At 46.7% G+C, this 16,344-nt stretch overlaps 1 protein-coding gene across 3 annotated transcripts in view; it reads left to right on the top strand.

The window, feature by feature from the left end:
* The window catches only part of ADA2 (adenosine deaminase 2), a 42,702-nt gene that overhangs the window by 18,495 nt on the left and 7,863 nt on the right, over positions 1-16,344 (top strand). For all 3 annotated transcript variants that reach the window (XM_060776684.2, XM_060776686.2, XM_067469289.1), the window contains exons 4-7: positions 8,604-8,814; positions 10,810-10,937; positions 12,715-12,805; positions 14,799-14,907. In XM_060776684.2, the coding sequence (XP_060632667.2) occupies positions 8,604-8,814; positions 10,810-10,937; positions 12,715-12,805; positions 14,799-14,907 (539 nt within the window). The remainder of the gene's footprint in view (positions 1-8,603; positions 8,815-10,809; positions 10,938-12,714; positions 12,806-14,798; positions 14,908-16,344) is intronic.

The following is a 16,344-nucleotide window of genomic DNA, read 5'->3' as shown; positions in this document are numbered from 1 at the left end:
CTTCTTCCCAGATGAGGCAAGGCTACTGTTTTTGGTCTCATTCATTCCCCCAATCAGCCCCCTTCATCCCGTCTAATAAAAGTAATAAACAACCAAATGGAGTGAAAAATAACTGCCGTCCAAAGCACAGGAAGGGACTCCTTAGGTAGGATAACAGCAGCTGGCGTATTAAACGTGTGGCAAACAGAGTCCGTTTTGTGCTCTCCCATCCCATCTGTTGACCATGCCCAATGCTACTTCATTTTATGAGAATTGGCAGTGCCGTCTCCTGCAAGCTGTAGGAGCACAATTTTCCTGATGAACAACAACTAAAGATTTTTTATACAAAGATAATAAGTGTGAATTCAACCCAGATCTCGTCTGTGTAATGATGTGTACTTTTAATTGTTGAGGTTGTGATTAGGCAAGACACCAAACATCAGCGACTCCTTGGAAATGGTCACTGTTGTCATAATGAAGGAATGAGGCCCAGGCCAAAAGCAAACAACTTGTTCATTATTACAGGTCCTGATGGGGAAACAGCATGAGCCAAAGTCTCACTGACAGAATTTGCGTATTTTGTGACATGTAGTGAACATATTTGCATATTATTCACATGGGTGTGTGATATATGCCAAGCAGCAGCTGATGGGCATGTTGATTCCAAAATTATGAACCCCAAATGAGGAAAAGTTGATGTTACAGTACTTGTCAAGCAACTACAATAATGTCAAAATCATTAATAACAAAATAATTATTATTTTGAGTCTTTAAAATATGCCTGAGTGTGTGATATAAACTACTTAGCATTTCAGCTAATTTCTATAGTCATTAACAGAAATCAGCAGGAAGACAGAAATTATGCTCTTAATTGTGCTGCTAAAATAGAGGAGACTTGGAGGATCCAGGAGTGGATTTATGTGATAAGGAACTGTGCATTGTTTAGATCAGTAGGTCTTAACCTGTGGGCCGTGGATCACAAGTGGGCCGCAAGGTCAAAAATCTGGTCTGCGAGTCTCCTTCCTGTTTATTTTTTAAAATGCTACTACTACTCCTTTCATACCACCTGCCACTCTTTTCCTGTTGCTGACCATGGCATATGTTCTTTATCAGAAACTGGAGCTGATGTGGTCTATCCAATGCAATTTTCTGAATCAGCACTCCAAACCGAATCTGAAGTTGACCAAAAACTGGTGCGTAACCCTTTTGGTGGAGAGTGGCCCCTGGTCAAAGTGAACCTGGTCAAAGAACCTAAAAACCTGGCTGTTCCGTTGTGCCTTCTCAGATTAGGAATTCCCCATCACCAAGTCCTAGAAGCATTTTAGTAGAATAAAGATCGCTGCACACCGCACCTATTTAATCCTACGCTCCTCCTGCCATCTCAGCACTTTTTTTTCAACATTTTTTTTCCAAGATGGCGCTGTGAACACACACAGCACTGCCAGCTCCTGAGAGCGGGATCCAATCGCCCCCGATTTTTCCCCTCGTGGCCTCCTCTGCCCAGCTGCTTTTGGGGAGGGCCCCCCCCGGAGGGCATCTGGGGTCGACGGAAGGGAAAGAGACCCCCGAGGGACGGAGCAGCCGCGCGCCGCCGCCACTAAATCGCGGCTGGCTGCGCCACGCCGCCATTTCTCCGCGGCCTGTTTCCTCCTCATCGCCTGGCATCGCGGCCTGCTCCGGCTGTCCTGGAGCCGCGACTTTCCACCGTCGTGCCCTCCCATCTCCTGTCCCGGAGGAGGAATCCACTCACCTGCTGCAGGGCCTCTATTCCATCTAGGCCCCAAGTGCTGGAGGAGGTGAGTGAGGGCCTGTTCGGCCGCCGTCCTGCTGCCCCACGCCATCGGGAGGGAGCCAGCCATTGCCGCCCCCCCCCCACGCCACCGGGGAGGGTGAGGAAGAGGAGCCAGCTACTACCGCCCCATCCAGTCACCGGCTGAGCACCAGGCCACGCTATCCGCCCCCCCACGCCACCGGGAGGGCGAGGAAGAGGAGCCAGCCACTGCCGCCCCTTCCAGCCACAGGGTGAGCGCCAGGCCGCGCCATCCGCCCCCCCCCCACGCCACCGGGAGGGCGAAGAAGAGGAGCCAGCCACTGCCGCCCCTTCCAGCCACCGACTGAGCGCCAGGCCGCGCCATCCGCCCCCCCCCACGCCACCGGGAGGGCGAGGAAGAGGAGCCAGCTACTGCCGCCCCTTCCAGCCACCGGCTGAGCGCCAGGCCGCGCCATCCGCCCCCCCCCCCACACCACCGGGAGGGCGAGGAAGAGGAGCCAGCTACTGCCGCCCCTTCCAGCCACCGGGTGAGCGCTAGGCCGCGCCATCCGCCCCCCCCCACGCCACCGGGAGGGCGAGGAAGAGGAGCCAGCCGTTGCCGCCCCATCCAGCCACCGGCCCTTTCGCCGTACCGGGAAAGGGCCGGCTGAGCGCCAGGCCGCACCATCCGCCCCCCCCACGCCATCGGGAGGGCGAGGAAGAGGAGCCAGCCGTTGCCGCCCCATCCAGCCACCGGCCCTTTCGCCATACCGGGAAAGGGCCGGTTGAGCGCCAGGCCGCGCCATCCGCCCCCCCCACGCCATCGGGAGGGCGAGGAAGAGGGAGCCAGCCGCTGTCGCTCCATCCAGCCACCGGCCCCTTCGCCGCACCGGGAAAGGGCCGGCTGAGAACCAGGCCGCGCCACTTTTTATTCCCCACACCATCGGGACAAAGGGGTGAAGAAGAGGGAGCTGGTTGATCCACCCACCAGCACTGGAAGGAGCTGAGGAACTCATCAGGCTCTGCCTGTAGCAGAAATTTGCAGCTGCCATCTGACTCTTCTTTCCTACTATTTTATTTTCTTTCTTACTTTTCCTTAGCTAGTTGTATTTTATTTAGTTAGCTATATGTTATATGTTCAACTGCTGATAATAATAGGAGGTGCGAGGAGCAATTAGGAGTATAATAGGAGAGGACAGGATTGCATGAGACGGTGTGAGTGAAGAAGACCAGGAGCGTGTATGAGTTGTCCGTGATAGTAGCGAATTATAGGAAGGTGTGGATGATAGCGGTGTGTGTGAGAGAATGTATAAGTTGGTTTAGTGTGCTGAGAGAAATGTGGGAGGATGTGCAGAGTATGGGACCAGTGGAATGCTTGGTGGATTGACTGATTGTGCTGTAAGTGGGAGTGAGTGAGTAGTGATAAGAGTGTCTGGTGTCAGTGGTGAGAGAGTGAATTTTTGTCATAGGAATGGCTACAACGGACTCTTATCCGAAAAATGACATTTTGCACTTTTACGACCTCCTGAGGGACTCGTTCAACCATGTGTTGTTCCAGCTCAGGTTTTTGAACGAGAAAATGGACCATCTCCTCAGAGGCTTTGCCTCCTTCTCAGGAATTACTGTGCAATCTAATCCTCCAAAGACTGAAGACTCTCTCTGTGCAGACTTAGCTAAGGACTTGTGCCGGAATGGGGAGGAAAGCACTTTAGAGCATTCGGAACATAAGGCGGAAGGAGGGAGGGAGGGAGGGATTAAAGATGAGACATCTGAGGGAAAAGGAGAATTCCTGGGCGTACATAGGAATGGAAACATCCGGGAGTGGCAGCGGTGTGGGCTGGCTGCTCAGAGAACGGCCGACAACATAACATCCGGCCATATGGATCAGCCCACTGCACTTTATGATTGGAATCAACATCTTTCCACAGACAGTTTTGCAATGGACATTGCCGATCAAATGATAAACAGAGGCAGATGGACCTCCAGGAGGGCAGTTTGCAATTCCCTGGCCCAAATCCTAGGTAAAAGACCACAGGACATAAGACTAAAAGCCATAGTGTGGTTGTGGAGGGATTACCAATCCTTTGACCGCTCCACCCGTCTTCAAATTTCATCAGAAGACAGCACTTGGCTTGGTGAGCTAATGGCTAAACAATCTGGCCTAAAGAAATGGGGCATCACTATTAGGAGGGTAGTTGTAGACCCTCACATTCGCCCCCTGTTCGATCCTGGGCCTTTGTCCCACCATACTCCACCTGGCCCCCGGGCGAACTCTACAACTAGCTCACCAGTCACGGCCCCCCCTCCTGGTTCGTATAATTTTGAGACCCCATCTGCCCCAGTTGTCTCTACTCAGCCAGTCACACTCCTCCGCTCGAGAACACTCCCTTTATTCAGCCCACTTAGCTCCCTTGATACCTCTCTGTCCACCTCAATATCAGAGTCATCCCTACCAAATGCCCAAGGGAGATTATTTCCCAGCCCAACTTCCTCCCCTGAGAGCTGACTAGATTCTGGCCGGGCGGGGGGAGGGAAGGTTCCAGAGAAAAGGGGTGCTATCCGAGTCGTGTGGGGAAGGAGATTTGCGGATCATAAACATCCCAGGGAGAAGCGCAACAGAGTTCTTGCGACCCTGGAAAAGGTGGGTAGTGGTAGGCTCCTTGGCAGCCCCCTTGGTCTTAAGATCCTGTTGATTAATGCCAGATCCGTTAACGGTAAGACCGCAGCCATCCAGGACTTGATCCTGGATGAGAGGGTGGATCTGGCATGCATTACCGAGACCTGGTTGGACGAGATGGGGGGTGTAAACCTTTCCCAGCTGTGTCCTCCAGGTTTCGGAGTGCATCAACAGGCCAGACAAGGGGGGCGGGGAGGAGGGGTCGCAGTGGTCTTCCGGCAATCCATCGCCGTGACCAGATGCGTTGTCCCGCAAGCTTCTGGGTTTGAATGTGTCCACTTGAAGGTGGGGAGCCGTGACAGTGTGGGGCTCCTGCTGGTGTATCGCCCACCCCGAGATCCAGCAGCTTCCCTGGCTGAGTTAGCGGAGGTGGTCTCTAATTCGGCCTTGGTCTCCCAGCGCCTGGTGGTGCTGGGAGACTTTAACATCCACGCCGAGACCACTTTATCTGGCGCAGCTCAGGACTTTATGGCCACCATGACGGCCATAGGACTGTCACAGATAATATCTGGCCCCACGCATCAAGCTGGGCACACTCTCGACCTCGTCTTTGTGGCGGACGACGAATTGATCAGAGTGGAAGATCAAAACATCCTTCCAGTGTCATGGTCTGACCATCATCTGATCACATTTAGACTTACTGCGACCCTAAACCTCCGCAGGGGTGGAGGACAAATTAAGATGGTCCGCCCTAGGAGACTGATGGATCCGGATGGATTCCTGAGGAATCTTAGGGTTCTTCCTGCCTTGGAGCCTGGCGATTCTATCGACGCCTTAGTAACTCTCTACAACGGGGAGATGGCCAGGGCGTTAGATACGATCGCACCCGAACGCCCCATCTCGTTGCGTCGTGACAGGCCATCTCCTTGGTTCACTGAGGAGTTGGCTGTGATGAAGCATACGAGAAGGGGGCTAGAGCGCAAATGGAGGAAATCTCGAGACGTATCTGACCGAACACGGGCTAGAGCCTCTCTTAAGGCATACTCCGTGGCCATACGGGCGGCCAGGAAGTCATTCACGACCGCTCGTATAGCATCTGCAGCAAATAGATCATCGGAGCTGTTTCGGGTCGTGGGGGAACTCCTCCACCCACCTGCGGTGGAGGAGGTCCCCGACGACCCCGCAGCTCGGTGTCGCGATTTCGCACACCATTTTGCAGATAAAGTCGCCCAGATACGCCTCGAGCTCGACTCCAATTCCATCGCAGTGCCAGAAGAGGTGACGGAGGCACCTGCTTGTCCAATTTTATGGGATTCTTTTAGGCTTGTTCTTCCTGACACCGTGGAGGAGGTCCTTGGGGCTGTGAGAGCGACCACCTCATCCCTGGACCCATGCCCATCTTGGCTCATTAAATCAGCCAGAGGGGGGTTGCTTGACTGGTTTGTACTGATTGTCAATGCATCGTTGGAGCAAGGAATTTTTCCATCTAACTTGAAGCAGGCCGTGGTTCGCCTACTTATCAAAAAAGCTTCCCTTGACTCCTCGGTGCTGAATAACTACAGGCCGATCTCCAACCTCCCCTTTTTGGGTAAGGTGCTGGAGAGGGTGGTCGCCTCTCAGCTCCAGGATTTCCTGGACGATACCAACTACCTAGATCAGTCACAGTCTGGTTTCAGGCCTGGCCATGGCACCGAGACAGCCTTGGTCGCCTTGGTGGATGACCTCCGCAGAGAGCTGGACAGGGGGAGTGTGACCCTGCTGGTTCTCTTGGACATCTCAGCGGCTTTCGATACCATCGATCATGGTATCCTTCTGGGTCGTCTCTCCGGGATGGGCCTTGGGGGCACGGTTCTGTCGTGGCTCCAGTCCTTCCTGGAGGGACGAACTCAGATGGTGAAGCTGGGAGACGCCTGCTCTGACCCCTGGCCTTTGACCTGTGGGGTCCCGCAAGGCTCTATTTTGTCGCCCATGCTTTTCAACATCTACATGAAACCGCTGGGAGAGGTCATCCGGAGTTTTGGAGTTGGGTGCCATCTCTACGCGGATGACACACAACTCTACTACTCTTTTCCACCTAATTCCAAGGAGGCTTCTCAGGTGCTAGGTGAGTGCCTGGCCGCTGTGTCGATCTGGATGAGGAAGAACAAGCTGAAGATCAATCCCGACAAGACAGAGGTCCTCCTGGTCGATCGTAAACCGGATCGGGGTATAGGGTGGTTACCTGTGTTGGACGGGGTTACACTCCCCCTGAAACCACAGGTCCGCAGTTTGGGCGTCCTCTTGGATTCCTCGCTTACACTTGAGCCTCAGGTGTCGGCGGTATCCGGGAGGGCCTTTGCGCAACTGAGACTTGTGCGCCAACTGCGACCATACCTCGCGAAGGCTGATCTGGCCGGGGTGGTCCACGCCTTGGTCACCTCTAGAATGGATTACTGCAATGCGCTCTACGTGGGGCTGCCCTTGAAGACGGCTCGGAAACTTCAATTGGTCCAGCGGGCAGCAGCCAGGATGCTAACCGGGGCTCATTATCAGGAGAGGTCTACCCCTCTGTTTAAGGAGCTCCACTGGCTGCCCTTCATTTTCCGAGCCCAATTCAAGGTGCAGGTGCTTACCTACAAAGCCCTAAACGGTTCGGGACCACCCTACCTGCGTGACCGCATCACCATCTACGAACCCACGCGCTCGTTACGGTCATCCGGAGAGGCCCTGCTCGTGATCCCACCCACGTCGCAAGCGCGCCTGGTGGGGACGCGGGACAGGGCCTTTTCTGTGGCGGCCCCCAGACTTTGGAACGCCCTCCCCAAAGATCTCAGACAGGCCCCCACTCTAGCCGTTTTCAGAAGGAATCTAAAAACTTGGCTGTTCCGTTGTGCCTTCCCAGACTAGGAATCCCCTCCCAAGTCCTAGTAGCACCTTAGCATAACAATGTGTCGCTGCACACCGCACTTTCAACCTTACGTGCCTCCTACCATTTCAGCACTTTTAACCCTGTACCCCAGTGCGCCAGCCGAACCAGTTTTAATAATGTCCTTGATGTCCTGTTCATTGTCGTTATTTGCTATTTGTTGATTTGCTTAGTTATTGTGGAGTTATTTTATTTTGTTTACTGTTTGATTTGCTTGTTATTGTGATGTTACATTCTATATTGTATTGTGTCTTGTGGCTTCGGCCTGTGTAAGCCGCATCGAGTCCTCCGGGAGATGCTAGCGGGGTACAAATAAAGTTAATAATAATAATAATAATAATAATTAACCTTGTACCCATTGCTCTGGCCGGCCCAGTTTTAAAGTGTCCGACGTATTGTTACTGTTGTTGTTATTGCTTAATTATTTTGATTTGCTCCTGTTTTATTGTTGTGTTATGATGTGTTGTATTGTGTTTTGAGGCTTCGGCCTATGTGAGCCGCATCGAGTCCTTCGGGAGATGCTAGCGGGGTACAAATCAAGTTAATAATAATAATAATAAAAGTGACCCCTGGTCAAAGTGGCCCCTGGTCAACATGGCCACTGGTCAACATGGTCCCTGGTCTACGTCACCCCTGGTCAACATGACCCCTGGTCAAAGTGGTCCCTGGTCAAAGTGGTTCCTGGTCAAAGTGGTCCCTGGTCAAGTGGTCCCTGGTCAAAGTGGTTCCTGGTCAAAGTGGTCCCTGCTCAAAAAATGGTTGAGAACCACTGGTTTAGGCCCCTTCCACACAGATGAATAAAATCCCACATTTTCTGCTTTGAACTGAAATATATGGCAGTGTGGACTCAGATAACTCAGTTGAAAACAGATATTATGGGATTTTCTGCCTTGATATTCTGGTTTACATGGCTGTGTGGAAGAGCCTTCAGATACTCAACAAGTTCTTGGTTTAGGAATTCCCTAATTCTGACTTAAGCATTCTAAATGTATACAGAAGTTCAATAAGCTACAGTTTACAATATTATATTTGCAAATTGGTCAAGGTGTTGGTGGCCACATTCCTTCAAGTTGTTTTACTTAAGGTGAATTTACAAGGTATTTTCTTAGCAAGATTTATTCTGAGGGCATTTGCCATTGCCTTCCTTTGAGGCTGAGCCAGTGTGACTTGCTCAAGGTCATCCAGTGAGTTTCTGTGGCCAAGCAGGGATTTGAACCTCAGTCTCCTGAGTTGCAGTCTAACACTGAAACTGCTATACCACATTGGCACTTGTGTTATTAGGAATATGTAAGACATGTATGTACAATTAATGCTTGTGTTAATTTGCAACTGCCTTTCCCCCCCTTATCCAGCTTGGTGAGAAACCTAACACTGGTAACAGACTTCCCAGAGGTGATGTATCCTTCTCAGGCTTCCATTTGGGAAACATTTGAAAAAGTCTTCATTGCTGCTGGGGGTCTGATCAGCTACGCACCTGTATTCAAGGCCTATTTTTATCAAGCACTCCTAGAATTCTATGAAGACAATGTGCAGTACATTGAAATAAGAGTATTACTGCCTCCGGTAATTATTTTTGTTGGTTTCTTTGTTCTTATTTTAAGTAATTTTAGTCTTTACATTGACATTCAAACAACGCCTTTACATTTGTCTTTACCTTTACATATGGAATGACATTTGTGAAGGCCAATGTTTTAAGAAAAAAAACATTGTGTATGTGTTTACGTTCTGGTCGCCTATCGATTTATAGTGAATTTTGTAGGGTTTTCTTAAGCAAGGAATATTCAGAGATGGTTTGACTGCCTATTTTCCATTGGCTAGTACCTGTGGCATCAACATTTTTCTCTTAAAGTGCTCAGGAAATAAACAATATTCACAAATGGGTACAGGTCTAGTGTCTATCTCTAGTGTGTTTTGTGTGTGTGTGTGTGTGGGGGGGGGGGGGTTCCTAGTGGTCCTTCCCAGCTGCACTTTCGTAGAGACAGCTCAATGCTATGGGTTTTTGGTATTTGTATTTGGTGAGGCCCAAGCACTCTTTGGCAGAGAAGGCTGAAGACCTTATAAAACTACAGTTCCTATGATTTGATCACATTGAGCCATGGTAGCTAACATGGTGTTAAACTTCATTAATCCTATAGTACGGATGCGCCCATAATAATTCCTCATACCACCTACATTACCTATGCAGGTAGTCAGTAGGGGGCAATGTGTCCCTCAACTCCAAAAGTCATAGGAGATATTTCTGTAATTTTTGTGTCAGGAGCAACTTGAGAAGCTGCAAGTCACTTCTGGTGTGAGAGAATTGGCCATCTGCAAGGACGTTACCCAGGGGATGCCTGGATGTTTTACCATCTTGTGGGAGGCTTCTCTCATGTCCCCACATGAGAAGGTGGAGCTGACAGATGGGAGCTCACCCCTCTCCCCAGATTGGAACTGCTGACCTTTTGGTCAGCAGTCCTGCCGGCACAAGGGTTTAACCTATTGTGATACTAGGGGCACTAAAGTAATACAATTTTATTCTGCTGTCCTACAGATACTCATCCTTTTCAGGTGGTCATGTCTTCTTTTTTAAAAAAAATACAACTAATTAATAATGTTTAAACTACAACATTTCTAGAGCTTGGTATTGCTCTGATTATTTTCTATTGCCTCAAAGCAGTTGTTGTTTTGAATTCAAGGTCCATGGAGGTCTTTTTGCAGCCCTCCTATAGAGCTGTAGATCAATTGTAGATAAACCTCTTTCCTACACAAAATATCAACTGCATGTGCAGCATGATCTGGAAGTAAGTTCTATTAAGTTCTACCAACTTTTAATAGTAACAGGCCAATGTTCACAGTGGCATGCAATATTTAAAAGGAAAGTCAACTTCCTTGTGCCACTCCTTTTATTCTTCCACAGCAGTGTTTACGCAATATAAATTACAGAGATTATTTCAATGGAATCTGTAAAGAAAGAGGGGCTTGTGGTGAGTTTTCCGGGCAGTATGGCCATGTTCCAGAAGCATTCTGTCCTGACATTTCACCTGCATCTATAGCAGGCATCCTCAAAGGTTGTAAGGACTGTTGGAAACAAGGAAAATGGGGTTTATATATCTGTGGAATGTCCAGGGTGGGAGAAAGAACTCTTGTCTGTTTGAGGTAGGTGTGACTGTTTCAATTGGCCACCTTGATTAGCGTTTAATGGCCTAGCAATTTCAATGTCTGGCTTCTTACTGCCTTGGGGAATCCTTTATTGGGATATGATTAGCTGGCCCTGATTGCTTTTTGTCTGGAATTCCCATTTTTTTAGTGTGGTTCTTTATTTACTGTTAATGATTCTAGAGCTTTTTTACTTCTGGTAGCCAGATTTTGTTCATCTTCATGGTTTCCTCCTTTCTGTTGAAATTGTCCACATGCTTGTGGATTTCAATGGCTTCTCTGTGTAGCCTGCATGGCAGTTGTTAGAGTGGTCCAATGTAAACAAAGAGTTCCTTGTGACTCATGCTTGTTATCCTTTTTGTCTTTAGGGCACATCAGTCTTTTACTTGAATTTATCTTTGTGCGTGCTTGTTTTGTCCACAGGTATATGAATTGGATGGAAGCACACATGACAAATTTTGGTCTGTGGCAGCTTATAAAGATGTGACCAAGCAGTTTGTAAAGGACCACCCTGATTTCGTGGGTGCAAAGATTATATACACAACACACAGGTAAGATACATCTTTGCCATCAGGGGCAATACGATATAATAATGTATTGTCAAAGGCTTTCATGGCTGGAATCACTGGGTTGTTGTAGGTTTTTTCGGGCTATATGGCCATGTTCTAGAGGCATTCTCTCCTGACGTTTCGCCTGCATCTATGGCAAGCATCCTCAGAGGTTGTGAGGTCTGTTGGAAACTAGGAAAATTGGGTTCGTGTATCTGTGGAAAGTCCAGGGTGGGAGAAAGAACTCTTGTTTGTTGGAGCTAAGTGTGAATGTTTCACTTGGCCACCTTTATTAGCATTTGATGTCCTGACAGTTTTTAAGTGTGGCTTGTTAGTGCCTGGGGGAGTCCTTTGTTGAGGGGATTCAACAATACATTAATACAATCAATTTCAAAGCAGTTAATCTGCATTCTGAAACTGGATTATATAATAGTTTAGATAGGGCCTCGATGGATAGGAGTGTCACAGCTCAGGATAGATTCACCTTGCTCAAGACACCACCACACACCAAAGCTGTAGGTTTTGTAGTTTATTGAGAAAAAGCAAAATCAAAACAGAAATAAAGTTGCAAAAGTTCAATAGGCAAAAGAGAGTCTTAAATGCAAAGGCAAAGCTCCCAAGATCTAAAGACAAATAACATGAAGAATAGTCCTTTAGCATTGGTTAAACAAGAGTCCATGGCAGCAAAACAAAGTCTCCAAAAATCAGGATCAAAACCAAAGTCCCAAAGAGCCAGAAGCTTTCCCCAAAAGCCAAGGTATTTCCACAGAAGTTAACAGGGTATAAGCAACATTGCACTGACAAAGAATGCCCTTCAACCAGATTATTAAATATGTTCTCCCAACATGAAAGCATTACGTTGACCTCTAGCTTCACGTTTGTTGGCAAGGCGTACGCTTCTGCGAACTCTTAATTGCAAACAGTCCTGTCTAATCAAATCTCCACTATCTTCAAGGCCGGATAGCTCATTATCCTGGCCCTGCTGGGCCTGGTCACCCTGGGAACCAAGAGGCCCTGAGCTCTCAGAAGGAGCCTCCACCTGCAGCTGTGAAGCTTCACTATCTTTATCTAAAGCCACATTCCTTTCTCTGGGGAACAGAAATGCCGTCTCTTCTTCAGAATCAACAATATCTGACTCAATAACCGGAACATGTTCAGAAATCTGTAACTCATCATCCTCCTCGTCCTGAGGAAACTCAGGCTCAGAAAGCGCAGGCTCAGACTGAGCCACAACAAGGAGATTCTGTGAATTGTAATCCAAAGAAGTAATTTTCCCGCAACTTCTGAGGATGCTTGCCATAGATGCAGGTGAAACGTCAGAAGAGAATGCCTCTAGAGCATGGCCAAATAGCCCGAAAAAACCTACAACAACCCAATCAACATCATCATCACCACCACCATCATCATCATCATCATCATCATCATTATCATCATCATCATCAACATCTTTATTTTTAACCTGCCCTCCCTCATGCATGATTTCTGTAAAGAAGGGAGCATAAGCAGCTGGGGGGAGGAAAAGACTTGAGTCTGTTAGGAATTGTGAGAGTTCAAGTCCAAAACACCAGGAGGGCCAAAGTTTGCCCAGGTCTGATATAAGGCAGTGAGTGCACATCTATACTGTATTTGATGCTAAAATGATTTCTATTTCTACACCTTTAAGGAACGCATTTTACACCTGACATCTATAGAGACTGGTTCAGAGCACAGAAGAGACAACGCCTGTTTGGGTTCTTTCCCCCTGCACCTTGTGTTCTTACTTTTTAAAATTAATTTTCAGAAAACAGACTGTCCATCAGATTAAGAAAGCTGTCTCTACAGCCATTGCACTGAGAACTAAGTTCCCGAAAATTGTGGCTGGATTTGATTTGGTGAGCTCTTTTATTTCTTGGTTGTTCTTGTATTTTATGTTCCAAGGATTGCAGGGAGCAAGGAAATAATATTTTCTAATGAAATAAAAGTTTTTTTTGCCCTGCAGCACTATCATATGGATGTCTTATATGGGAACATAACTTTTAATGGTAACAGCTGAACCTCTGATACAGTGTATAGAATGGAATACAATGGATGTGTAGAACTCCTTGAACAATTATAAAGTGAGAAAAGATATCACAAACTGCAAGAGCTATAACGAATACACAAGTTCTCCAGAGCCATGATTCTCTATAGATTGGTCCCCTCAGGATTAATCTAGATAAGTTGTTTGCAACCTTTCTAACGCCATGACCTCATATCTTGACGGGCATGAGTTGCTGAACGTATTAAGTTATTGCTTCAAAGAAAGACCCCAGTGGGAGTTGTAGTTGTCAAACAGACTCAAGGCTCAACTGTCATTCCTCAATTGTCACCCTTTTTAAATTGCATTCTAAACAGTCACTGAACCAGCCACATGGTCTGTAGCCCCTCCCACTGCCTCAAGTACATAGAGCTAAGAAAACTTCTAATTAAAGAAGACATACAGCGGTTCACCCAGATAAAGAGAGAAAAACATCTTAGTTTTAACTTTTTAAGGTCTGGGTGTGACGGCACAGGATTGATTTTGTAATTTGGGAGTTGTCGTTGCTGGGATTTATAGTTAACCTACAATCAAAGAGCATTCTGAACTCCACCTACAATGTAATTGAACAAAACTTGGCACACAGAACTCCCACGACCAACAGAAAATACTGGGTTTGGTGGGCATTGACTTTGAATTTTGGAGTTGTAGTTCACCTACATCCAGAGAGCACTGTGGACTCAAACAATGATGGATCTGGACCAAACTTGGCACAGAGACCCAACATGGCCAAATATGGACACTGGTGGAGTTTGGGGGAAATAGACCTCGACATTTGGTAGTTGTAGTTGTCAAACAGACTCAAGGCTCAACTGTCATTTCTCAACTGTCATCCTTTTTAAACTGCATTCTAAACAGTAACTTTTTTTTGTCGTGTCAGGAGTGACTTGAGAAACTGCAAGTCGCTTCTGGTATGAGAGAAATAGCCGTCTGCGAGGACGTTGCCCAGGGGACGCCTGGATGATTTGATGTTTTTATCATCCTTGTGGGAGGCTTCTCTCATGTCCCTGTATGAGGAGCTGGAACTGATAGAGGGAGCTCATCCACCTCTCCCCAGATTCGAACCTGCGACCTGTCGGTCTTCAGTCTTGCTGACACAGGGGTTTAACCCACTGTGTCACCGGGGGCTCCTAAACAGTCACTGAACCAGCGACATGGTCTGCAGCCCCTCCCACTGCCTCAAGCACATAGAGTTAAGAAAACTTCAAACCAAAGAAGACATACACTTCAGGAAATAAATGACATATTACAAACAGACAAAACATTAAATAGAGTAGGCTTGAGAATGTTGCTATCTCCAACAGATCTTATAGCCCAATCTTATCCATACTTAATATGCAGGGCATGATGGCAGTTGGGTTGCTGCTGGGGTGTTACAAGGCAACACAAATGTCCTTCTGAAAGTCAGTTTAAGTGATGTTTATGTTGTCAACTCTATCAGATTCATCTGGCTAGTTTGGACAAATCTATTGTATATCACTAAAAACTGTATATCACTTTTTATGCGATTCCTCTTGAGGCAGTTCACAATAAAACAATAAAATATACAGTTAATTAAACAGCATTGAAAATAAATATAGCAGTATCATAGTATAAACTTTTTTTTATTCTGTTAAGAGTAATTAAGATGAAAACCTATGAATGGGAGTGCTCACTTAATATGTATATATGCATGTGGTTGCTTGTTGACTTATAGTGACCCCATAATTTTAAAGTTTTTTTAAAAAAAAATTTTAAAAGAATTTAATACAGTTTTCTTAGGCAATGAATAATCAGAGGTTGTTTGTCTTCTTCAATTCCCTTCTTAGGTTGGCTGGGAAGATGGAGGACACTCTCTCTGGGAGTTGAAGGATGCCTTGACTTCTGCACAGGTTCTAAAATCAAAATTGCCATACTTTTTCCATGCTGGTGAGACAGGTAAACACAAAAGCTTCACCATGCTGATCTGATGGAAGGGAGGAAACTAGGAGATGAGGACTTCAATCCTATGAATCATTATTTTGACACACTATGATATGACATGACACATTAGAAAATACAATGCTACTTGGCAAAATATAAGGCTTCATCACTATTTGGTGAATCACGTTGTAGAGCACCATTTTGAACACTGTTCTGATGTATACATGGAGTGCTTCTTTCTCACAGGAGCCAATGTGATTAAACATGGAGATTGTTAAAAAGTCACCATCATAACTTTACATTATTGTGGAATTCATGTCATGTAATTGGCATGAGTCTTAATAGTAATAATAATAATAATCATATAATAATAATAAAAAAACTTTATTTATATTCCACTCTGTCTCCCCAAAGGGACTCAGGGCAGATTCCAAACATAAAAGGCAAACAATCAATGCCCGAATACAACAACAATACATCCATACTAACAAAGTTTAAACAACCCAACATATAAACACGAATTATGACTTAACAACTAAAATTAAATAAAAAACACAGCCTGTTATAACAGACATAAGACAAAACATCAAACATCAAATGGAAACAATAATTTCCCACTTCCTTGGAGCAAAACGATCATCATCATCTCCCCGAAGGGACTCAGGGTGGCTTACAAGTGGGACCAAGCCCAGTAAATAACAAGTCAACCAATGAAACACACTTAAAAACACAATGAACACATTACAACCAATTAAACAAGTAAAACAATGGAGTATAAAAACATCATTTCAATAGATCAAAAACCAATCTTTATAACTAGAATCAGACTATAAAGAGCATATCAGGGTTGGAGAGGGTGGGGGCTGGGCATGGCTTGTGCAGAAATAGACTATAGGGACAGGGCTGGAGTAAAGTGCTGAGTTCCATCTGGCAGTTAACTAGGACCAAGCAATCATAGACTGGGCCTAATCATTTGCAAATGCACGTTGGAATATTCATATTTTAAGTAGGCGCTAGCCTAATCTCCTTGGGCAGAGAGTTCCAGAGCCAGGGGGCCACCACCGAGAAGGCCCTTTCTCTCGTCCCCACCAATCAAACTTGTGACAGTGGCGGGAGCAAGAGAAGGGCCTCCCCGACAGATCTTAGGGTCCGCACCAGTTAACAGTGGAAAATGCGCAAAGATAGGCAGGACCTGAACCATTTAGGGATTTGTAGGTGATAACCTGCACCTTGAATTGGGACCGGAAACTTATTGGCAACCAATGGAGCTATTTTAATAGGATTGTGTTGTCCGCTCCCTTACGTTGCTGATAAATCAGATTGTGATGTAGTTAGGACCTTTTAAAGGTACCTTTAAATATTAAGTAAGTGCATTCTTCATTATCTTTTCTCTAGGATAAAGAAAGGCTTAGGTCAGGGGTCCTCAAACCTTTTAAGCCAAGGGCTGGTTCA

The sequence above is a fragment of the Anolis sagrei genome, chromosome 5, assembly GCF_037176765.1.
Source record: "Anolis sagrei isolate rAnoSag1 chromosome 5, rAnoSag1.mat, whole genome shotgun sequence".
NCBI classification, from domain to species: Eukaryota; Metazoa; Chordata; class Lepidosauria; order Squamata; family Dactyloidae; genus Anolis; species Anolis sagrei.
This window is presented reverse-complemented; position numbering and strand designations above follow the sequence as displayed.